The following is a 25,538-nucleotide window of genomic DNA, read 5'->3' as shown; positions in this document are numbered from 1 at the left end:
AACCAAACCCAGCACATGCATGGACACACACAGATGTCAGGAAACTTAAGATTTATTTCAAGTGATTAAAATGGAATTCTAGTGGACCTGGCAAAAAGTTTACATTCTGATGAGAGTTTGCTCAGCACAGTCTACTGCTGAAATCCAGAGATAAAAGTTTGCTAAACAAAAAGCAGTATGAACAACAGACTGCATAGAGTACTGGAAGTCCTTAGTAAAATATTCAGAAATTTTAAAACCAAACCAAAACACACACACACACACACACAAAACAAACCAACCCAGCAACTTTTTAAGAAAGTAGGGTAAATAAGGTTTTTTTTAGTAAGATGGAGAGGCCAAAACTGGTCCCATGCTTTATAGAATTAATGGGTGCATAATTAGTACAATGCTATGCAAATAATTTTCAGCATTAAGCACTGCATTAGATAAAACTGCCAGAATAACAATCCAATGTGTTGCACAATTCCATTAGGAAGAGCAAGTATTTGATGCTTGCAACCTGTACATTAGAATTAGGAATTTGCCACCTGTTAAATGTTTGATGCCTTGTTACTAGAAACATCTCTCCAGCATTGCTACAGTAAAAGCCAAATAGCCCGACAATCTTTATCTTTTGTGTCACTGGACATGCTGTACTGTTCATTGTCAGCCTGAATCAAAGTTACTCAAATTAACAATAGCCTGTTCCCTTGGCTGCCAGACCAAGTCTGGTATATAGTGGACAATCTTGCAAATAACTCCTTTTGCCATCTCCTGCCTCTTACTTGGGGCTAGCGGGGGAATCTATTCCTAACCATCAGACTGGCAATGAACATAGAAAACATATGAAAACGACAATTCTTTCACTTCACTAATTGTTTCAAGAACCTCTTTAAAGAAGTTAGTGTTTGAATCCTAAAATCCAAAATGTCAGGAAGAGTTTGTATTACCTGGGTTCCCCCCAAGCCCCAGTACATCATAAACTCAAACACCTAACTACTAATGACTTCAGCAGCTCCAAAGAAGAAAAAAAGCTATCCTTCAGTTGTTCAAAATGAATCTATTGAAATTTGTATTTAAAACACTTATATTTAAAACAAGCAGGGAATTTCTCAATTTTTTTATTTAACTATATGTTGCTAGTTTGCCTGTGTTTTTACATCATCAGGTGCAACTAGCTAGTAAGGCAATGTACTTAAACTGGGTAGCAGAAAGATTATCTCCTTCAGAGCCAGTGGACAATTCTGTCCACAGTAAGGGACTGGATTCTCATACTGTTTATTTAACAGGTCTCCTGAATAATCTTTGACAAGTCACTTGATTAGTCTCTGTCTTTGTTTCCAGCTGCAGATTGGGTTTCTGCTAGAATATGCCAGCTCCACTTTGCAAGAACAGCTGCCATCACAACAGTTCTTCATTTCTTAAAGCAATTATCTCTGGCTGTTGTGTTCAGCTCTTCTGGCAAAATGCAATCTTTTCTGCTTCGTTATACAGAGCGTATCATTAAAGTCCAGTTTAAACAGATTGTTATCTCTACTCTGCCTCTTTTCAGTCACACATAGTTAAGAAAAGGAAGCAAACCAAGTTCGAAATAGCTTGTACCTGGTAAACTGTGCAGTATCAAGTACTCAATCAGGGGCTGTCTGGACTGGAAGTAACAATTTGCTGGACAAAAGCAAGCCATGAGCCATTGCTGAGGCAGAAAGATTAACTCTTATTTCCCCATTTCAAGATGAAATTACGTTATTTGCTAACAGAACAGTAAGATATACCATACAGATAGTTTCACCAGTTACAACTAACCCACTGTGAACTCTTATGAGATCCTAGAGGCACACAGAAATACTTCAGAAGACACATGGCAGAAATTGAGTTAGGGTACCTAAAATGTACAGATTATTTATTCCCTGAAGCAAAAAGATAAATGCAATGGAGCAATTCACTATCAATACTCAACATCCCAGACTGTACATGCTTAACACAGCTAACATGATCTTTATAAATACAAAATGGTATGCAATGCGCTGTTTTCTAGTTTCTGTTTGTAGGAGGTATGCATGGTTCTGAATGACATCCCTCCATTATAGTGTAATGGTCTTTTTCTGCTTAGTCTTAAATGTCTCTGTTCTGCAAGGGGTTTAAGACCACTTTCACTACTGGGAACCGCAGCCCAGCAGCAGCTAATCCCAGTAGCCATGAATTTTGCTTCAGATGCTGAACACAAATTATTTTCCCTGAAGAGAATATTCTCTACAATTACAATCTAAGCATAAAACTCGATCACAATAATTTTGAAAAGAATCCATCAGGTTGTAAGTGTGCTTTGGGGTGGGTAACACTGTCCAAAGCTGTCATCTTCCTTCAAAGGTTCAGGCTTGGGGAGTTTTTTGCCATTGTACAAAGCTGTAACAATTGAGATGTCACCTTCAAAGTGTTCTGGACATAGACCCTCACAGAAGTAAAGGAATATATGTCATTGCCTCCATTTTGTATGCTGATCTTGAACAATTCGGGAATTCAGCTCAGCAGCAACTGTCTGTGCTTCCACTCTGCCATCCTAATCATGAAATAATTCCGAAGTGGACTTGAAACACAGAAACAATTAGGTCATACATCTAACAAATAAGATTGACATACACAGTATGAAAACTCAGATCTCATTCTACCTGGGGGTGTTGAGATAAATGAATACAGGTTTAAGTTACAGGGATGCACGACAGAGACAAAAATCCACTCCTTGTCCAACACCCCACTTAACTTTCAGCTATCCTTTGGGGCAGGATTAAGCACTGGGCCATAAGAAGTAACCACATAAAACTGCACAGCCTGCAAGCGAAAGAACTATGGTTGCTTCTGACAAACAACGCTCTGCTTCTGTTTTCAAAAGCAGTCACATTTTTACAAACACACAACAAACTTCACAAAAAAACTCAGGGTTGCAAGAACCCTCTACTCAAACTGTCTGGTACATACAAACATGCCTATATCCTCCCAAAAATTTCTAGTTACAGGTATGAATCACAACTGATTTGAGGAAACCAAAGGTATACCCCTCTTACCAAGATTATTTCCCAAGCAGACATTACCAAGATGACTTTTGCTCATAAGAAAATTGATGGCATTGGCAAAGGAAAACCTTCTCCCCTCTGTAGAACAATGAAGGGCCAAGGACACACTCTAGTTGTGCCCCTTCCTCTCTGCATCAGCAGCATCAAGAATTTCTACATGACACACCATGCTCTGGGGTCCTACAGGACCAGCCTGCCTAATGACAACAGGTGTGACAAGAACAAGTGAAAGACAAGAAAGGAAGAGACAACAGCATTGCAATATGTTACAGTGCTCAAGGGAGAATTAAACTTGGGGTCACTTAAACTAACACACCACAGAGCTTCTGCACAAAATTTAACTCAAAAAAGGCAGCTTTCTTAAAGCATTTTTGTCAATATTAGGATCTAAATTTTAGGCTGTTGCTTTAAAAACAAAAACAAAACAAAAAAACACTGCTGCTACTCACCGCCACTTGTGCGGAATCCATGAACCTTAATCCAAAGTAGTCGCTTTCTATAAGGTCCAGATGATACATGATCTGTTCAAACAGGAGCTGGCCTTTGGCTTTTTTCTGAAAATATAAACGATTTTGTACTTAGCAAGTAGATTTATTGCAGCATCAACCTTCTTCTAGGCATACTTTACATTGTAATTCCAAAAGTGAGAAAATGCCAAAATTAAGCTTCTGAAAATATAATACGGAAATTCTTTTTTTCTCTCATATTTTTTGATGGCTCTTTTTCTTGAAGGCAGATGTACACCCCACAAGAAGCACACATAATATCTTTAAAGGACTTGCATAATTTCTTTTTTTGGAAAATGTCAACATTGACTTGCACAACACAGAGTGTTAAAAAAATCATTTTACCATTGTCCCTTTTAGGCTTTCCTTACTCACCAAAGTTGCGTTGAACTGGAAATATAGCTAGTACAATTGCAATAACCAATGCACTGGAAAATTTTCAGAGCAAAGTACAGCAAATTGCTTATGAATTTATTGCTGTTTGATACCTAGGCAATTCACCAGTTTTGAAGCAGGTAGCAAAGCATATTGAATTAGAATGTAGCATTCCATGAGGAAGTGCTTTTAACGACTGCCAGGAAGCAGTCTGAGGCAAGCAAATTTAACAAATAGTACTTAGATAACACATTTACAAAAGTCAGTTCATGAAACTCACTTGTAGGTGCAAAAAGCCACCAGGTATGCTCATACATAATTTATGAAAAAAACTTAGCTCTGGCCTCAAGTAAACATCATTTTTACAGTGATGATCTAAAAAATTAAACAGTTGTTTTTAAAGAGAAGGCAGTAAAGAGCACTGAGCAGTTTCTACACCAACATACATTTTTCATGCTATGAGCTCCTTTATAGTAATACACTGAAAGAAAAGCTTAACAGTAATACCCGAGATGCCTAAATGTAATAAAAATACATTAATAAATTAGTAGGTCAGATTACAAGTCACGGTGTTGAAAAGAAATATTTTTAAATGCAAAGAAATGCAGAAAGATTTATGTTTACTCTGCAAGCAGTTTAAGGATTTCTCTATTTCCATAATGCTATCACCTTGCAATCTTTTATCTTAATATTTATACATTCACAACTTGAGAAATGGGCTAACTTTCTAAGCATATTTTTTAGTAAGCTACTAATTAGCAGATTTAGTCCACCTCTCAAAATCCTAGGCCAGCCAGAATTCTTATTCTCAGGAATAATCTGGTTTAATCACCAACTAATATTAATGTAAGTAAAGCAGCATGCATAATTTTTGCCACCTTCCTCTACCCCAGTCTTCAAATATTTTATATTCAACTTTGCAATCATAATCATTGGTTTACTTGATACATTAGTTAAATCCAACATGACATTTCACAGCTCAAAGCAGAGTCTCAGAAAAGTCTGTAAACTGAACCTGTCTTAAGAACGTTCTCCCACAGCTATTTATTTCCAAGTATGAGGGGAGGTAAGGGGAATGGAAGGCAATTAGACCAGCAGGCAACTTCACGTACACACAGGATCTACAAAATTGTTGTATAATGAAAATGCTGAGATGTAGACCTCACCAAACTCGTTCAAGGCAAGTTTTTTTCCTGTTGACTTCAAGAAAAAGTACTTCTCAGGCAATAGCAGATTTCTTGAACACCAGCAAGACTCTCACAACAGAGGCCTTAAGGCAAATCGCCTACAAATAAGCCCACACATTTCTTCCACTATTTGAGTCTGCAGCCTCTTTATTGAAAGAGCAAGGCGCTGAACCATTGATATTTTCTCTCTGCACAGAATATCTTCTGCTTAAACAGTAAGATATACTAATACAAGTGAAATCAATTCAGCGTTTGCAACAGCAAAACTAGAAAAATGTTTTATTTTGCATGAAGCTTTCTGCAGCTCGTCTAAAACTACAGGAAAATCTCCCCTTACTCAGCTGAACATTTTGGATCCTTCTCAATCCTTCAGTAAATCATCTTTTAAAACTGTAATTAACCAGTTAGCCAAATTCCCTCCTAGGGACAGGCAATGAAGCACTTTAACTCAGGCCTACAATTACTACACATACTATCTCAGACTACCAACAACTAAAACTGTATTATGTATTATTGTACAAAATTCTGCAGCGCCAGATAGTTTCAGAGTGTGTTCACCATTTTGGTAATCCCAGCAAAGGACTCAAAAGATTAAGTGGACCCAGAATGACTAATGTGGGAGAAAGTCCCTGAAGAATAGCACTGGAGTGGCTGTGGAAAGATTTGCAGGGCTACTGGTTGTTTTCTGACTTAAATCACCAGGGCTGTCAACATGGAATTAATTATGCAGTACTTTGCATATGGCTTAAACCACCAGTGGCTGTATTTGGTGCGAGTCAGCAAAAGTTTCACACATGCTTCAATGTTAAATTCAAATTCTTTCTTAAAGCCTTACTACATCCTTCCTCCTTGTATTTAAACAAACGGCAACCAAAAATACTATTGCTTTGTAACCGGTCAATTTTTATGACTAAAAATTAATTTCTTTGTATTCAATAAAACTGTGATCTCAAGTGTTTTTGAAAGACATAGCAAAGATACACTTTTATTACATTTTCTGGTGAAAAATTACCCTAACTTTCTAACGGCAACATTTGATTAAATGACATTTTTATCCTGCTGCTACCCCATACTTCCCCCCCCTTTCTTTTCCTTGCAGCAGAGCTCAGGTTACTCTCAAAGGACAAATACTTTCAAGTTGCTCAATGGCTACCGATGAACTATTAGAGACTCCACTCACAAGCAGCCCAGCCAGTGGCTGGTCCTCGCTTCAGGGCACAAATTAAACTCCTCACGGGTTTGTAATTTTGTAAAACCCGACTCCTTGATTTACACAGTTTGCCATACTCCGTAGGAAGCAACAGCAAACCTCTCACAGCAGGAGAGTCAACAACTGAACTGGGAAACGTAAATAAAATATATCATTTATATAGGGCAGGTCATCTAGTGGTTTTGCCACACTTCGGAATGAGATAAAAACATCTTTCGATCGCTTTGGCATGAATGGTGCGGAGGGATGCTCCCAACTCTGTGCTAATGACATCTCATGCTGCTCTTAATAACTGCAATTGCTGGCTGAGCGGGTGTTCGCAAGGCTGGACTTAACCCCGGTAGCTCAGCACAGCACGGCTGGGTAAAGGCAGCTCCGTGTTCCCCTGGGCAGGGGGGTCTGTCCCTTCTCTGCCGGGACAAGGGGGTTCGGAGACATTCACCTCGGCTCGGGTATCTCACCCACTGCCTGAAACTAGAGGAGAGGCGGCAGCATTTATACCCTCTTGTCATGGCCTCAGAGGTAAAGTTTTTTTTCACGGGCACGCACTCAAGAGCGTAAGCCAGCAACTCCACAACTCCATCAGCTCCACAGCCTGCCTGCCTGACGTAAAAGCCATTTTCAGGACTGGCAGCAGCCAGTACAGACCAGCACTGAGGAAGCAACGCGGTCTTACAAACAGCTGGGGATGGGACCCTTGTGCTGGGCAGGCACCAGCTGAGTGGCTCGCTTTTAAGGTTTTAATCAGGTTTTTAATCACTGCGAAGTACTTCAAACTTCCAAAACTTTAAAAAAATAAAACCAAAAGGCCCACCTCATGAATTACTAACTAAAATGCTCATCAGAAAAGGATTTTTCTCCTCTTTATTTTTTTTTCTTTGTGAAGAAAAGGAGGTCCCTGTATAAGATGAACTCTGAAAAAAAGAGATGACTAGGCTCTACGTTTGTGGGACTTACTATCTCTTGTGTCCTTGCAGCTGTACTTTTCTGTCGGAAGATTTCTTCCAATGATTATGTTAATATTGCTTATTAACAATAACTAACAGTAGCTATTGCCTTCAGTAGTTACTGAAGGGCAAAACCCTTCCTTCCTGGTTTTTTGTCAGCTCATTAGGAGGGCTACCATTCATATTCATACCAGTTTCCTCAGAAAGATCCCATTCCCCCCCTGGAGAAGCTAGGGACCCCTATTCAGGATTTACAGCTACCCAGTCGGTAGGATGTCACCTACGCACCTTTGCAGCCCATGGCAGTGCGGGAGCAGCAGATGAGCCTGTCCATTTCTCAGGAAGTTAATCCCCCTTCTCCCAAACGACACGTTTTGAAAAAATAAGCCATGAGAGCTCCACAGTGAGCTTTAAAGGAAAAAGATTTCCTCTCAATATCATGAAAACAGTATCTACAGTTAACCCCATTAAGGTTTGCTGGAGAATTGGAGGGTTAAAACCCCTTATCTTTACAAAGGCAGTGTTAGAAGTATACTTCATTCGTATCACCCTGATCTTCTTACAGCTTTAAATACTGACCTACAAATGGAGTTGCTCCTGTCTTCAAACTCCCAAGCACCAATCTTTCAAATAACTTTTCCAAACACCCCACTCAATTTTCTCCTTCATCTAAAAGTGCCAATGGCAGCAAAACACCAGTTCTGCTTCTCTCTCTGGTTTATCGCCAGCCTTTGACAAGATGCACCACATGTTCTTGTAACTGAGTTAAAAGCCCTGCAAGCCTGGAAGGCTGCGGAGAATAATTACTACCTCCAAAGACAGAGCTTATCAATTCTTCTGTTTACTGCATCTCTCCCAAATACAGGAAGAGAAGCATTTGGGGTTAAACATTTTGTTGTGCTTTTCTCTGGAGAAAGAAAAAGTCATGTCCCCAAAATCTTTTATAAAGAATTGATTTCAATACCCATACTGTACATTTATTAGAATACTATATAGAAAGATTTCGATGGACTGTGCTCAGGCTTATTGACCCTACACATAACATGATAATGATTCAAAACATTCATACGTGTCAGTTTGTTTTGTCAGAAGTCTCTTATTTTTGCTCTCCCAGAAAGTTTGTATCTTCTGGTTACACACCTGATTTAATCCATTTCTGAGTCTATTTCCTAACATTCTTTCTGACACAGAACATACCCAAACTGCTTGTCCAGCATTGAAGTTTAGAGATTAAATACCTCCCCCGAGTATTTTCTCAAACACTGCAGTTTTATTTGGTGTTCCACCTGCAGGTTTCTCAGGAGCAGTCTGGAATGAGCGTATGAGAGTCTCACTCTTTGCCTGAGCTCTTTACAGGGGCAGTTCAGCAGGAAAGCAGGGCTTCAGACAAAATTCGCTGTTACGCTGCGAGTTAGGAATGCTAAACCTTCAGGCAACTAAACCAGCCTGCAGCACCATTCCCAGAAACACTGCGGGCCAAACAAATTACTCTGATAGCAGCCGCAGCTCGCTTCCAGCTGCTCCCTTCCTCCCTTTCCAACCCTGCCAGGGCACCGTGCATCCCAGCAAGCCTGAAACGCTCACCTGCCCAGAACGACTGGACTCCCAGCACGACTCAGTACGGGCATTCTGCTGCTGCTCAGAACTCCTGAAACGACTCAGCATGTACCATATACATCCTGCGTTCAACCTCAATATGCATTTAAACCTGGCACCCCAGGAAGCACTGGATCAACCTGCACAACGGCTTGCGCCCCCTTCCACCACACAGACAGCACCTCCACTTCGTAACGCTCAGCTCAGGATCGCTTTTTCCAGTTTCAGTCCCCTAAAGGTCTTTCAGTAGTTTAAGCAAATAATCAAAAGCATTTCAACAGTTTAAGACAAAGACCACATGTGGAAAAAGTTTTAATCCAAACCTTTGTAGTCTTAACACGCACACACAAGCACGTTTATTTACTCATTCCTTTTGCCACCCTAGTTTTATTTTGAACATTTAAAAGCCAACCTCGAACACTAAGATTACTCATTTTATTGGATGACTGATTTTCCAGCATTTTTAGCATTTCTAGATTTTATTTTTAATCAGCATCTATGCCACAGACAGACTCTGTATTTTGTATCTACAGCTACAAATATTCAGCAAGTAGCCACAAATGTTCTACAAGCTTTTTTAAAAAAAACAACTACCAGAGTGGATTACTGAGTAAAAACAACTATCACAATACATCTCTGATCTTATAGTCGGATCAACACAGATCATCTCCCTCCACACAGAAAGCCATCAGCACTCATTAACAGTTTGCTGGCAACGTTTTTGGCATTCCAGATAGATTTCTTAATTTTATTTAAAATAATCACCACAAATACCGTCCTTTTCATCATATTTTGTAAGCATTACTCAAAAACTGTAAACAGCTTAGCTAATTCCTGCTATTCCACAGAGCTCTTGGACTCATTTATACAAGACCTCGTTTTATGATACTTCATTATAATAAGGACAAAAACATCTCATTTTGCAATCTCCATACTAAATTTCATGCATGCATAAGTAAGGAATATTCTAACATGAAAAACTACTCAGAGAGCATCCATTCTTGTAATTTGTGTTTTTCATCTTATACCACTAGGAAGCTTTTGCCTAAAACTTAGGTTGCACGTACAGAAACTGGAATACAATTAACGCTCTATCATCCATGAGAAGATTACGTAAATTGTGGGTTAAGCAGGGTCAGGTTTCTTTACCCAAACACCCCTGGCTTCCACAAAGTACAGTGCTGCTTCTGTAAGACCCCATACTTACTATCTGTTGCTACTGTAAAGCTGACCTTGTTCCCCCACAGAAAGCTATCCACAAATTCTAAAAAAAGTGCATATTCCAAGTGTATCTCTGTAATTTAATTTACATTATTTATCTTACCATTTTTCCCCTTTATCTAGGTTATCTTTTCACTCTCCCAATTATTACTATGAATAACTTGGAATTGACTATCTCTACAACAAGCTGTTGGTGACTCCAATTTAAAACAGCTTTCAAGGAAAAGCACTGGTATGACGCTCTCCCCCTCCACAACCTGTCTTTCCCCACTAACCGTGACCACCAGAAGAGCCAGTATTCCAGCTTTTGAGGGGTTCCCTTAGGAGCTCAGATTGGTATGACTGAGCTGATAAGTCTTCAGGTACTAAACCAGGGCTGTTCATGGCTTTTGAGCTTCGGGGAATTTCAGAGGTGCAGTGGGGGAAGATGGAGTTTAGATTCACATGGGAACAAGATTAAAAGTAAGATAAGCAATGTCAGCAAAACAGAGTTCTTGTCCTCTCACCAGTCATACCACTAAGCAAACATTCCACCCACAGATCTTAAACAATTGGAAGAAAAAGCACAACCCAACTTCTGTCCAAGTTGAACTCGAGGTAAGTTAGCAGTAAAACAGCGTGTATGATGAACAACATCAACAGCAGCACGGTTAACAGACAGCATATATTTTATAAAAACTTTTCATAGATAAAAAAATAATAAGCTTCTCACTGTTTCACTAAGCACATGATAAGTCTGTCAAAATCACTGAACGCATTTGGACAAACATACAGCTTCAAAAAAAGTGGTAACAGATGAGGAAAACTACCAGGTTGAAACACAACTTTAGATTCTGAGATGAAGGTGGGAAAAAACCCCACACACCTTTCGATCTGCCCCAAAAGAACACTGATAACTCCCATGAAATTCATGCCTCCCATTTTGAACATACCAAAGTGACAGTAAATAGTATATATAACGCTGATGTTCTTCAGTCATTGATACAGCTATGAAATAAGTAGATTCTTAAAAAGAATCCAGTCTATGTACTGCATAGGACTGTAGCTTTGATGAACAGTGCAAGTCAGGCAATTTTGTAATTAAAACCAGAAGAAATAGAAAAGCAGACAGATTATGGCTTGACAGACACCACAGATAAGATCAGTGGACAAAAAGCAGAGTTACTACTGAAATCCTGGCTCTGTGTTTAATAAATTAAATCTCAACTGCACCACTTATAACATGTCCCTTCTGTTTCATTGTCAATATTTGTAAAAACATCAATATTCACTGCTTTAAAAGACCGAAACATGTTTGGCTTACATGATAATGTTCCCTGTGATTGGGTTGGGTTGTTTTTTGGTTTTGGGTTGTTTTTTTTTAATTTAAACAGAAATTCAACAATCTCAGATTCAATTATATGAACGACCATAACTCCAGAACACTCTTCTTTCAGTAGCTAATTCAGTGTAAGGATATAACTCAACAAGCATTTTAAGCAAACATAAGCCTGATACCGCCTCTAAATGCTTCCTCACCACATTTGGGGATGCACATGGGGAACCAGATTGGAGAATCACTCCAGCTGGAAACTAACATAAAATTATACCGATTATTTTCAGCCACAGCATTTTCTTGACTTAGCTTACTGCCTGGCTGCCAAAAAACTGTTTCTTCTGCCAAGGGGTGTGTGAAAACAAGGACAAACGCAATAATGAAAGCAACATCTTTTCCTCCTGTGGCAGCAACAACTTATGCCACTGTAAAGTATTTCTGTAGCCATGGATTAAAAAAGGCATGGTATTCATTCCTGCCAAGACAACTCTTTCTCTGGCCATGAACTAACCTGTTTGCTAAGTGATTCAGTCTTAAGAACCACTTTCTGGTTTGTTTGGTTTGTGTTTTGGTTTTTTTTTTTTAAGTAAAACAATTTCACAGAACTTAAGGAGACAACGGGATTGTGCACAACTGAACTGGCAGACCTGAGGGCACCTCTTTGAGACAACAAGAGTTCATTTAAAACCAAATCTACTGTCAAAGTAACAGAACCAGTCTTGGAAAAGGCCTTAGCTCAAGGAGGACGATAATTCTTAAGGAAAGTTGCTGTAAAAGAAAAAAAAAATATCTATTTATGTATACACACACACACACATATATTTTTAATTTAGCTTTGGATTTTAGAAAGCAACATTGTTTTGCCAGGATTTTCTACCCTCCGCTTCATCCCGTCTCCCCCGTCTGCCCCCTTTTTTGTCCTCTTTCCGAGTCAACCCCAAAACATGAATGATGCAAGTGGACACACAAGAACAAACACACTACGGAGTCTGAAATGAAACATTTAATCTACTTCTAATTTATTGTATTTTAATCACCAAAGAAACTAGTACATGTCAGCCACTGACGATGCACTGTAATTAGTGCATCTAGCTATGTAGATTTTAGCATATTTGTTTACTGTTACTCATAACTTAGATGTCCACAGACAAAGCTTTATGTTGGCTCACAAAGAAAAAAAACAAGAGTGAAAAAAGTTTCCTGTAGAAATAAATAGTTACTACTGCACCCTGATCTAAGTTTTATAGTCCAGATGGCAGGTCATGACACCTCTTCACGTTCAATTTATGCTCCTCAAAGCCTTAGAAATGTCGTTAGAGGCGCCAGGAATTTGCCTACAGAGCCAACTCCAGCTCCAAAGATTACTGCTCTGGTTATGTGGAGACACCAATTTAAACTTGAGTACTTTTTAAGTGTAACTCTTGCTATAAAGTGTTTGTTGGCATTCCTGGCCTCAAACCAAACATCCTAGGCACTAAGCAGCACTGAATACGTTCATTACATTGTCTCAGAGATGTACAAATTAGTTTTACTGCCTTCTATAAACACCTTTCTGTATAGTCATTTTGCAAATCAAGATGCCAAATTGTTTAACTCTAGATTACTTGGGGTTCTGCATATCGCTGAAGTTATTTCCGCTCACTATGTCAACACCACCACTCAATAGTCTGACAAGTTGAGCCTTCCTCAGACTACCTAACACTATAAACACTCTAGAATTGTGCTTAAAATAAGAAAAGTAGGAAAGAGAAACCATTTCAAGAATGGCTGCTCCACACATTCTTTCAGCCAGCAGCTCCAATGTTCAGTGCAACTGTTATTGCAGCCAAAATCCTATGGACCTAGTCCGAAGGTCTCGCCAACCCGCAGCTTTCTAACTCAGCTGTGCGAGTTCAAAACAAGTCACTAACAACTACAACACATGGTAGGGGAAAAACAGAGCACATCACTTCTATCGCTACTGTTCATCCTGTCACAGCCAAACCCAGGTATATAATTAAACAGAGCAGAACAGACACGTGTATATCAAGGGAGCTTTAGAAATGCAAAACAGTGGCTAACACCTCACTCCCAATAAAGCACTAGGCTATGAGACAATCCCTGCTATATAATTTGCCCTGAGGAGGAGAAGGAAATAGGATTCTTCTCTTCCCCTCCCAAGTTAGCGTTAAAAACTGCATCCATCATCCCTGACACAAAATCAAAACAAACACAACACACAGAAATTACTGCTAATACTTCTGCTCATCCCTCCTCCTCAACGAGAGTTACACCAAGAGATTTACCTTCCTTCTCAAGATGCATACATAGCTCACTGCAATTCATCCGAAACGCTACCCTCTCTAAGTTAAGCCTGGGCACGACAATTACATTAACACGCTAGAAAGCATTCAATCCACAAGGCGCAATGACATCTAACAAAACACTCTCTAGTTCTGGTGAACAACAGAGTTAACTACTCTTTCAGTACCTTTTTATGACCAGTAACTTAGTGGACGTCAAGTCACAGGGTCAGTTGCTACGACATACAAATATACCTTTACCTGACTTGTAAACAGCAAAGAGCACGATCAGATTGACAAAAGCCAACGGTATTTAAAAACCAAACTTGCATCACTCGTACCGGTAAGTCCACACTGACATCCGTTCCATCCAGCAGCGCTACTCGGCAAGTAATGATGGATTTTGCATCCCCAGCTGCAGGGATGTGGGTTGCAGCTCTTTGGGCCTCTCTTAGCCGCTCCTTCTCCGCATGCTTACGCATAGACCGCCGTCCAAGGGTTCGACGGAAAAAGCTCAGCATCTTTGCTATGAAACGCAAGACAAAAGAAGAACATGCTAACGTTAGTTTTTCACAGGCAAAAAGAGAAATAACAGCCTGCGTTTAAAGTTCTTAGAAAATGCCAGGCTTTGATAAAGAACTGTTGGAGATTCAAACAGATGTTTCTCTTTGGATTTAAATACCCACAAGTCTTTGGCTGCTTTGAGAAAAGCCTCAGCTCAAACCTTTGACGGTAGCTGGGGTGATTTTGGGGACCATCCGAAAGCACGCTAGGGGCAAACACAGCGATCGAGGAGATCCCCCGCAACCGTCTGCGGTGTTTCATTAACAGAAACGCTACCGCACTCTTCAACGAGCCGGCGACGCGCTCTCCAAGCTGGAAGGCGGCGAAGGACTACGCGCCACCAGCTACTTTCTTGGCTGACGCGCTCCGTCTCTCTCTCTCTCTCGAGGGAAAGCAAGCTGTAAGCGGCCCTTCCCGCCCCAGAACTTCGCTTCCAGACCAGCCGCTCTGCTGCGGGGCCTCTCGAGGAAAGGCTCCGCTCCGGCCGGCCGGCGCCTTTTCGGGCACGGCGCTGCCCGGCTCCCCGCGGCCGCGCCGAGGCTCCCGGCCGGCGCAGGGAAGGCGGCCTCCCGCCCGCTCACCGCCACCGGCGCGTCGCCTCCCGGCTCCCCGGCCGGCCCGGCAAACTCCCGGGGCTCGGCCATGAGTCAGCCCCGAGCCCCAACGACCGGCCGGTCTCACCGGATCGCAGCCCGGCCCGCCAGCGCTACGGCGCCGAAACCCGGCGCCGCCCGGCCGCCTCACCGGGCGAGCGCCCCCCGCCCCCCCCCCCTCGCCCCGCTGCGCTCCCCCTCCCCGGGCCACGCCGCGGCCGGGCGCCCCCGCCCTTACGCAACGCCCCGGGACCGGCGGCCGCCTCAACCCCGGCCCCGCTCCCGCCCCGCCGGCCTCGCCTCAGGGGTCGCGCCGCGCCCTCCTCCTCCTCCCCCGCCGCCGCCGCCACCGGCAGCCCCGCGCCGCTCACCGGGCGGGCGGCCCCCGCGGCCCGGGCGGCGGGAGCGGCGGAGCCGGGGGCGGCGGGAGCGCGTCCCCGCGGCGGCTCCTCAAGGCCCCGGGGGCGGGCGGGCGGGCGGTGAGGGAGCCCCCGGCAGGGGGCGGGCCTCCGAACATGGCGGAGCGACGTGGGAGGCCCTTAAAAGGGCGACGACTCGCCGTCCATCTCCGCCTGGGCACGCTCACTCACCCGGCGGCTCCCGCTGCCGCTCTCCCCGCTCGGCGTGGACGCGGAGACCGAGGAGGGCAGCAGCGGCGGCGGGGAAGGGAAGCGGCCGGCGGGCGGGGAAGCGAGCGCTCTTTCTGGAGGCGGGGCCATCGCCCCTTTAAAGGGGGCGGATCGTCGGCGGAGAAGGGGCGCCCCCGCCCCGAGCCGGGTAGTTTCGCCCGGCTGAGGGGCCGCCGCGGGGGGCGGCGCGGCCCACGTGCTGCCCCGGGGAGGCGGGCGGCAGGCAGCGCGCGCCTCCGGGCCAGCGCCGGCACCAGCACGGCGGCTACCGGGGGGTGGGGGGGGGAGGGCACGGGGGAACGGGCGGCGGGGCTGCGCTGCGGTTCGAGCCGCCGGGACGGCCGGCTTTCGCGTTATTTTCGCGAACAGAAAACCTCAGGAAAGGCAGCATAAACTCTGGTTGCGAAGTATGGAGCCAGCTGACAGCGGCACCGCTCTGGTTAAACCAGCCCCAGCCTCCTTCAAACTCCCAGGATAACTGGGAATTCAGCCTACGGGAAAGCAGAGACTTCGGCTTGTGGGCTGAACCGCTTCTGCTAATGGGAACGCAACATTTCCCGCACTCGGCTGTGAAACCCAGGCCGAGAGAACCAGTCACTCACCTGCCCCGCAGAGGGACTGTCGTAATGAAACACGCCGGAGTACAGCGCTATGGCAAAATCGGCTCCGGTGTCCGAACATACATCCAGTTATCTTGATGTCATTTGCTGAAATGGCAAAAAAAAAACCCAAAAAACACCCAAACCCAACCTGCCAGGTAATTGCCCAGTAGTTGCTGATGAAGCAACAGGCTGATTTTAATGTTAAATGCGAGTTCTTTTAGCACCTTTGTGTGGACAACAGAGCAATCCTCCTGCCACAAGCAGAAGGGGCAAAGCAAGCATAGGGGAAAGGCGAGACTCAGGTGCGTGCCTGGTTATTTACTCAGGAACATAAATCACAAACGGGAAGAATTTAGATAGGTTTTATCAGAGGAGCAGGGACTATGCTTGCTCTGGGTAGTCTGTCAAGAAATACAGGTGGGAGCTTGCAATAAAGTTCCCAAAGGAAAGATCCAAAATCTTATATTTAAAGGGGGGAAAAATAATTTATGTTGGAGGTTTTCAGATATCTGATGAATTCTCAGTGCAGATCAACTAACTGATCATTTGCATAACAAGGACGCTTAGTTTTTAGTGGAGATCTCCGTCACAAAAACAGTAGCCTCCTTCCCATTAAGTCTACGCCAATTTCATTTTCCTATTAGACAAAACATTCTGGAGAATTACCCGATTCTTAGAGGTTGTCCCTAAATTTTCTGCCCATCTTCAACTATTTCCTCAAATTGAGCTTCTTTCCACTCTGCCACTCAGAAGCTCCCTTGTCGCCACCAAGAACTCCGTTATCCCCAGCTGCCTTTCTGTAGCTACAGTGACACATTTTTGCTCATTTTTGCTCTTGCCACGTCACACCAGCCTCTTGCTACTCTTCTTGTAATTACGGTCTACTCCTTCCTCAGTATTTGCTGCTCAGATACAGTCCAAATATATGCACATGCAACTGTGGTTATCAGCGACTTGTCTTCTATCCAGTCTTCCTATTCCAGTTTAAACAAATCTCTTCCTACTTAATACCTCTTCTTACTTAGGTTTCTCTCCTTGAATGCTTTCCCAGTAGTTTATCTTTTTGTACTTCCAATCCAAACACCTTGTCCGCACTTTAAAGTCATTAATCATTGCGTTAATCAGCCACATTAAGAACATATGGGTCTCTTTTCTGAGACTCTTATCCCCCCTGAGATTTTTTTGTCTTGCCTCTTAAGTCCTTTGACCATCTTTTCCTACTTTTGCTTTGAACATCCCCTCACATTTTGGCATCGCAAGCTTCCATCTGGAATTTTTGTTCTTCACATCAGTATTCCTCATGCCCTGTTTTGTGATCAGACTATAATACCTATTGAACACTGTCTACAAAACACTCATGGTATAAAAGATAAATAAAGAGTTATTCTTCCATTAGAGCAAAAACTGCAGTGTGTATTTTCAGGTAAAATACTTTGGCTGATACTGTCATGCCATTTCTGTAGCCAAGCAATTTAATTCCTGATAATTTAGCATTCTCTTCTAGTGCTAAATCCATAGGGCTGTACTTAGGGCATACAATGTCAAAAAGTAAAACATAAGATGACCATTACCTGGCATCAGAAGCGTATAGAAGTAGCATAGCAAAACTGTGTACAGTAGCAAGAAAATCACCAAGAAAATTAAATTACTAAAGCACATCTTTATTTTGCAATTAAACAATTAAGATCCACAAGTAAACTATATATATTTTCAAGTCTGTACCTAGACAACTATTTGTCAACTCAAATTAAATATATCCACAAAATATGCATAACAGCATTTTTTCACATAATAGAAAGAAATTTTACTTAAGACTAAAACAAGACTTGTTAAATGTTAATTAGCATATTTATCCTGGGAACTGCTGGTTTTCGGTAGAAGTTAGTGTATCATTTTAATGGCAAGAAATTTCATTTTATCAAAATGAGGACAAATACATAAGGCCCTTTAAAGCATACAGTAGCTGCAGTGACAAAAGCTGAATTTATCTTCATATTGTCCAGTGTTGACCAATTTCAAGTTTCCACCATTTTCAATCAACCACCCTGGCTCTTTAGCCAAGATGTTGCGTTTAGGTTTTGTTTTGTTTGTTTGTTTTTTCTCCCCCTCATGTGCTTTTAAACAAATTTATAGGCAAAAGTCTACTTATGAGAAGAACCTTCCCATCCCCCCCAACATTAATAAAGATAAACAAGAGTTAGTCTAAACAACAAAAGAGCTATTCAACTCTGAGATGATTTACTTCACACTTGCAGTCCATCATTCAGCAGTATGAAACTGAGACAAAATTTGACAACAGAAAGCCACGGCTAGAAATGCAAATTAATTACCAGTAGTAACTAGCAAAAAATATTGCCACCATCTGATTGTTAATAATGATCTAAAAGTTCTTCCCTTTGTATTTACACATAGTATAGCACCTGTTACAGAAAAAAGCCCACACCTTACACAAACAGCCCTGCCAAATTGACTGGTTAAAATGGGATCACTGGTAAATGAACCAAACCAAATGGAAAACAAATCTGGATACACTGGATAAAATAAAACCTTCATTTTCTTACCTTAATTTTCCTGCAAGATTATTATGGGTTGTTACCGTGGTACCCCCATGTACTGAGATAATTGCACTGGATCGTTTACAGTCTAGTCTTTGTGGATATATTCTAGTTAAAGAAAACAACAGCTTAATGTAAACTGTTTTACCCTTTCACTCATGTCTTAGGCCCCTGGCCTCGGAGTAAAAGGGTGACAACTTCTTTAAACTTTGTTGTGCATTATCTTTAGTTATCAAAATTCAAATAAGTTAAGTAAAAAAAAAAAAATACTGATTTCCAGGTAATTGATCTAATGTTAAAATTAATGCTTAGCAGAAACATTTACAGTAAACATAGCTAATTTGCAGCTAGCCGAGAGAGATCACAGAGATAAATTTACAAGTACCCTGTAGTTTCTATTTGCAACTTTTTTTTTCTTTTTTTTCTTCTTCCAAATGCAAGCTTTGTATTCTTTTTAAGACAGGAAAATTGAGATGATAGAATTATTAATAACTTATTAATATCTACTTTCTGCAAGTCCCTCAGAAACACATGAACAATAAACCAGAAATGGTTGGAACAATAGAAAGCATTCGTACCAGGGTGTAATCCAAATAATCTCTGTACAGAAAACCATTAAGCATCTCTCTCCAAACCCAATTTTATTTTGCCCAATAGTTCAGTCAGTAGTAAGAATGAGATAAAGTGCTACTATTCAAACATCAAAACACTTTGAAAAAAAATTATCCTTTAAAATGTGTAAGCTTGCTAAATAGAAAATAACACAACCAACAAACTGTCAGCCAGTCTGTGAAACCATAGTTCATGCTATAGCAGACGAGAATGATAGATATTTTACTGGCAATTTTTTTGTTTTTAAATGAGGCTACTAGTTCAAAGGAATCAAGAAGTCCAAATTTTTTTAATTGAAAATTTCAGCATTTTTTTAAAAAGTGATTTATCTCAAATTTTTACCATTGAGCTCTCAACAAGCAAAACATGCCAAAGCCAACAGCCAGAGTTTACAGCTTATGTACCAGTTATAAACCTGTAGCTGGAGAAGCCCTACAAACTGAAAAGATGCACAGTCGTGGTAGCAGCCAGCACAGAGGTAAAATCCAGTGATAACAAACTGGCCTCCTTTGCAGACTGCTAAACCAAAAAAAAAAAAAAAAAAAAAAAAAAAATCAGTTTCCATTTATAACTGCAGTGGGATAACAGAGAATGGACAGTTGCACTGAAACAAACAAACCATTTTCTCCTTACAACAGCTTCCCAATCACCACTAATTATAATCCCTGCAATTTCATGCAAGATCCACGTCTAATCAATGAATATGTTTTTACCAGATTTTGATATTGGATCCTAGCACTAAAAGTAGCAAAGGAAAAGGGCTTTTCCAGTCTCAAGACAAAAGGTGGGTACTTAAATTAGCAAATACACCCAGCCAACCAGGGACCTAAGATTTGAGCTACAGAAAGACTACAAGTGACATTAGCGGGCACCTTTCCTGTACTTTGTGGAAGTCCAAATACGCAAAATTTTAATTTGGACCATAACCCAATCCCTCCCTATATCCTCAGGGCTGAGGGTCTTGAAGATTGCCTGCAGGGTGGCTCTACAGTCAAAACTACGGCATACATACTGGACAACCTGCTTTCACTTGGAAATTGGTGGATCTGTAGAGTTTTTCATGCTCATGCTAATTCCCTGAGCCATCAAACATCGCCCACACACCTGCACACACACTGCGGAAGCATAAAAATATCACATAATTCAGCTCCACAGCATACCTGGAGCTCCAGCATCTCTACGCCAGACTTCCCCTACTTCCCGTCTCCCTGGGCAGTGCAACCACAGCAGGTCCACTGCGTTTTGGCCCTTCCCTGGGCAGCACGAAGCTTTTTTGGAAGGTCTCCATGGGAAGTTGACGGCTACACGGGTTCCATAACAAACTCCTCGTGTTCCTTAATCTCCCAACTGCTTTCTCACCCTTTCTCTAATAGATGGTGTGCCAGACTGTAATCAGATATTCTAGAAGAGGTGTTATTGCTTTATCTATATGGGACATAAGCTTTTAAGATTTAACAGAGAAATGTGGAAGAACTGTCAGCTAGCATTAAATGTAGTGAGAAAAAAAAATAATCAGGCTTTCTCTTTTTCATAACTGGGAGAGAAAATATAACAATGAAATTCATAAAAGCAGTATTTTACTGCTTAAGATTTGCAAGTTATTTAAAATACCAAATGCTTCCAAATTCAGGATAAATGAATTCTTCAGCTCTCAGTTACCTGGTATACCTAAAGCAGTATTTCTCAAAGTGGATTGGCTGACAATCTGTAGGTAGTTTATTAAAACAATACCTGCATCTATTTCATATTTAGCAAAAATAAGAAATGCCCCCAAAACACTCAAAGCCCCTGCTAGAGCCCCGTGTCTTTCTACTGAAAAACCCCCTTCAAATCCACTTTAAAAAAAGAGATGGTAGTGGTAGTTTTCAATCTGAACCTAAAAGGAAAACACAAGTCTTAACATTATACATTGGCACAAAATTGTCATAATATTGCTCTTATTTACAATGGAAAGTTTTTGTTTTTTTTTTAAACTGGATTTGTATCATGGAAGTGTTACAAACATACTCTTTCCCACGCCCACCCAACATTTTTCCTAATCAAATGGTATGAAAATAATTATTCATAAAATCCAACAGTCATAACACCAATCACGTATAGGTCTATAGGTCATTATGTCCGAAAGATACATTCATGTTTTGTACAGCATGAAACATACAAAAACTTCTTTAAAAAAGTCTTAAGGATGATACAGATCTTCATAACCCAAAGTAAAATATTTAGCAGTTTTACTTTTTTTTTGGCCATATAAAAATATTTTAAAGGCCATTTATACCACAACAGGTAGAAACATTGGAATGAATGACTTATTGTGCAGAAAGGCTTCAATGCTATTCTCCTTCCCAATCAGTTTTTGGTTACCACTATCCTGGCTTTGGAGAAGCCAAAAAGCCACTGAGTCACTGATGGCCAATTTTCTAAGAATAGTTACTTTGTTCCAATTTTTTTTCCCAGTGCAACTAGTTAATACAATATAAATCAGCTTAAGTCAGTGCAGAGGAAGATTTTGAAGAGACCTATTATTCTTGCCTGTGTTTGTAATCAAAACAGTAATGACAGATGACCAATAAATATCCCACACTTAATTGTGGTATAAATGGGTCTTTTGAGCTCAAACTGCTTTGGCAACTTTACATAAGAATATTTAAATATGTGACATACCAACACTACATAATGTTGTTATAAACCCCATTTCTGATTTCCCTCAGAAAAAAGGGTAAATGCTATTTTCATTTACAAATTGGCTAGAAAGAAAATTTATTTCAATATAATGGATGAATTACTTTAATTTTTCGACATTAAGTGCTGAGTTTAAAATAACCTTCCAACTAGCCAGCATCTCAGCTAATAATCTTGTCTCACATGTAAGTTAAAGCTTATACTTTCCTAACAAAGAATTTTCTTTTTGCAAATGGCTTAAAATAAAACTGAGATTAAAGCTACCTTATTACTCTTTTTTTTTTCAGTTTATCAGATCCAGAGATTCTTGTAAGATTCATTTTTCACTGAGGGATAATATTGATTTAAACATCAAATCTAGAAATATAAGTAACAGGGCCACAGGCCACCTAATATTATTTTGCTTTCTAAAAATATTTAAAACTCTATCTTCCATTTGGCATTGTGGTTCATGTTTATTACTAAGTCACAAGCCAGGATTTCACTTTGCCTGAATCCCTTTTCACTTAATAGTTCATAGCTGATCTCTTTCAAATGTCCATAGAACACAGTATATTATACAATATAATTCTTCAATAGTTAAAAATTATTTAGCGTAGAACTTTCCATTTTAATCCTATGCTCTATATAGCTTACAACAAAATTTACTGGATAAACATTTTCAGGAAACCAATACAATAAATTAAAACTTTTAAATAGAGGGCACAAAGTTATGTTGTCACAGGGCAGTCAAAGAAGTGACTGATTTTTTTTCTTACAGTATATTACACTGGATACCTTACTTCTGACTTGGTTTCTCCTATACTGGAAAAATATTAAAAAACTGGGACATTTATGTATCTTTAGAATGAGCTCAGATACTGTATCAGACAGACATTTCTTACAAATCTTCTACCTACTTAAATAAGAAGCAACCCATACCAACTGGAACAATTTTTGCACAAGCAAAACAGAAGGTGACCGGAGTCATCATGGAATTAAAATAAAATTCTGGGACAACTTCATACTGTTCTCTTCCCTTTCCCCCACCCAAACAAAAAAAAAAAAAAAAAAAAAAAAAAGAAAAAAGGCAGACCTGTACGAACATGGCTTGAAATCAACTATGAGGACTTAAAAAGTAATTTGTTAGCAGATAATGGAATTAAATCACATCTGAGTGTAAGTTCAACTTCATTATCAGTGCTATTAAAGAGTTAATGTTCTAATCGAGTAAGACAGCTATTGTCAATAAAAGGGTAAAACAAAGTATCAGCTTCTAATGACCTACCAGCATTTCATAGTAAGCTGCTAGTAAGTTACTAGTTAGAAGGAATGAAGGAATGTGTCAGATTTTTCACATAATTACAACACAGCAGCATACAATGCTCATTCATTAAGTTGGCAGAGGTGCTTTTGCTACCAGGAGTAGCACACAGGTACTTGTATAAGGAAAGAGGGAATGGTATTTCCATGACCCCTTGCGGTAACACATTCCAAGCACCAAGGGCCGTTTTTAAAATCTGAACCCGTTAAGATAAATATGACAGGACAATACCACCCCCACAGAATCATGAGTGCCTTTCACTGGATGTACGCTGTAAGTCTCAAGGCACTTAAGGGGTTAAGACATAATGCATGCACTAGTTCCCATCACGTAATCTTAAGTCACACGAATCAGAATACACCAGTGTATGACACACAAGCTGTGTCAAAGAAATGCTGTTTATTTTTTTTTTTTTTTAATTTTTTATTGTTATTATTTTGTACAAGATGCTGGTAAGTGGGCACTATGCAGCTACTGCTGGGTTAACACAGACGCCAGCTTTCCTCTAACAACCAGCTGGTCTCTAGTAAGGGTGTAGGACAAAGTGTGCTGCATCAGTAGGCAGTGTGTATCTATCTAGTATCGGCAATATTGCTAATGTTGTAAAAATCAAAACAGTGAGAGTCTGTACATAGTAAATAAACCTAGCACTGGAAAAAGACCATGGCTTAGTGTATTTTTTTCATTTGTTTTTCATTTTAAGAGACATGGGTGTAAAACAGAGTGAAATAATTCCAAGCCTTGTTTGTAGCAATTCAACCAGAAGCGCAGTATATGGCACTACCATGAAATATCGTAGATTACCCTGAACACAATTAGTTCTTTCAGTTTATGGTTTGTTTGGAGCAAAGCATGAAAATAAAGTCTTCAGACGGATGAAGGTTAGAAGAGTTTCAGAGACTGATTTTGTTTCAACGTAAAGTGCAACAGTGCTGAAGTTTTCAAAGTCCTTTGTCAATTCTTTGCTGTACTTCACTATCATTTCCTGCAAGCAGTATTACGGCACAAAGAATGCTGCCAGTTCATTATAGAGGACAGGATTCCTCAATTGATATCCTAGTTTTTTTGCTCTTTACTTATGCAGTGATGCTTGTAAAGGTTTAATAAATCCTTCTTCATATACCTTCAAAATAGCTTCACATACAAATCTGTATTGACTCTGAAAAGGAAAGTAGATTCAGTAATTGAACCATGTCATTTGGAAGCAGAAAAAGCCTCTAAGATAGCCCCATCTCATTCTCTTGACAGGCCAAGAACTGTGCTTCAAAGTTAGTTTAGGAAATGCAAAACAACAAGAACTTTATATTAGAACATCTTGTTTCACAACAGAATAATGGGATGAACAGCACTTTGAAATATATACCAGAAGTCATACCCACAAAACCTGTACTATTATTACAACATCACCTATTTAGTAATTTTCTGCTCTTCATTTCATTGCTAAAGTTTCACTGACCTGAGGTTTCCATGCACTTGGATTTAGAAGCTATAGTTTCAAAGGACTTGCATTAATTATGGCATGTTACTGGCACCTTCCTCTCAGAATTTGATAAAAAAAAAAAAAAAAGAAAATTGTTTCATGTTTTAAAAAGCCAGAACTCCAATTTCTTAAAAGTATATAATGTCTAACTCTGCAATGCATTCAATTCTAGCACCTGCATTCATAGAGGTCATTAATATTTTGTTTTAAACAAACAGTAGTTAAAAAACCCAACAATAATCAAATTAGAATATAACGAAAATAAAATGAAGTAAAATCACTGTTTTGTAAAGCATCACAACTAACACTGAATACTGCATAATGATGTAATATGCTGGTCAGAAAGCCAGCATGCCTGCCTTTTCAGTGTCATGGAATATCCCTCTCTACGCAGTAATTAGTGATGTCTGATCTTAAATGGGCACAGTAACAGATTTAGTAATAGAATCATTATTTGCTGTATAAATAGTTAAATTTATACATATTTGTGTAAAATACTTATTTTTCTTCCAGTGCTCCCTGAAGGAGACTCTGAACTCTCCTCATACAGTACACACAGCAGGGACCCATGCATAGGGCCATCTTGTGGACACTGAGTGAATCTTTTAAGATACACAAGATCAGGAAGAGCATCCCAAAGGAGAAATTATAATAGCTAGTGTTTACGAAATCTTAAAAAAAACATCCAACAACTTCAAGTCTTCTATTATCCCTTCTCCTTCTGACGCAGTAAACTCCTGCGTTTCAATGAAGCTTGAAAATTCTGGTTTCTCTAAGAAAAATGAGAAGACCAGAAGGTATTTAGCACATGCCATGAAAAAATATAGCTAAA

General features: G+C 40.4%; 2 protein-coding genes across 7 annotated transcripts in view; both read right to left on the bottom strand.

Annotated features, from left to right (window-relative positions):
* EPB41L5 (erythrocyte membrane protein band 4.1 like 5) overlaps nt 1-15,339 on the bottom strand; it is a 61,003-nt gene extending 45,664 nt beyond the window's left edge. For all 4 annotated transcript variants that reach the window (XM_049804321.1, XM_049804331.1, XM_049804339.1 and 1 more), the window contains exons 1-3: nt 15,218-15,339; nt 14,031-14,215; nt 3,500-3,604 (exon numbers count right to left, since the gene is read on the bottom strand). In XM_049804321.1, the coding sequence (XP_049660278.1) occupies nt 3,500-3,604; nt 14,031-14,210 (285 nt within the window). In that variant the 5' untranslated portion in view covers nt 14,211-14,215; nt 15,218-15,339. The remainder of the gene's footprint in view (nt 1-3,499; nt 3,605-14,030; nt 14,216-15,217) is intronic.
* Nucleotides 15,340-17,719: 2,380 nt separating this feature from the next.
* The window catches only part of PTPN4 (protein tyrosine phosphatase non-receptor type 4), a 121,721-nt gene continuing 113,902 nt past the window's right edge, over nt 17,720-25,538 (bottom strand). For all 3 annotated transcript variants that reach the window (XM_049804307.1, XM_049804287.1, XM_049804297.1), the window contains exon 27: nt 17,720-24,385. In XM_049804307.1, the coding sequence (XP_049660264.1) occupies nt 24,299-24,385 (87 nt within the window). In that variant the 3' untranslated portion in view covers nt 17,720-24,298. The remainder of the gene's footprint in view (nt 24,386-25,538) is intronic.

This window comes from Accipiter gentilis, chromosome 1 (genome assembly GCF_929443795.1).
Source record: "Accipiter gentilis chromosome 1, bAccGen1.1, whole genome shotgun sequence".
Taxonomy (NCBI): Eukaryota; Metazoa; Chordata; class Aves; order Accipitriformes; family Accipitridae; genus Astur; species Astur gentilis.
This window is presented reverse-complemented; position numbering and strand designations above follow the sequence as displayed.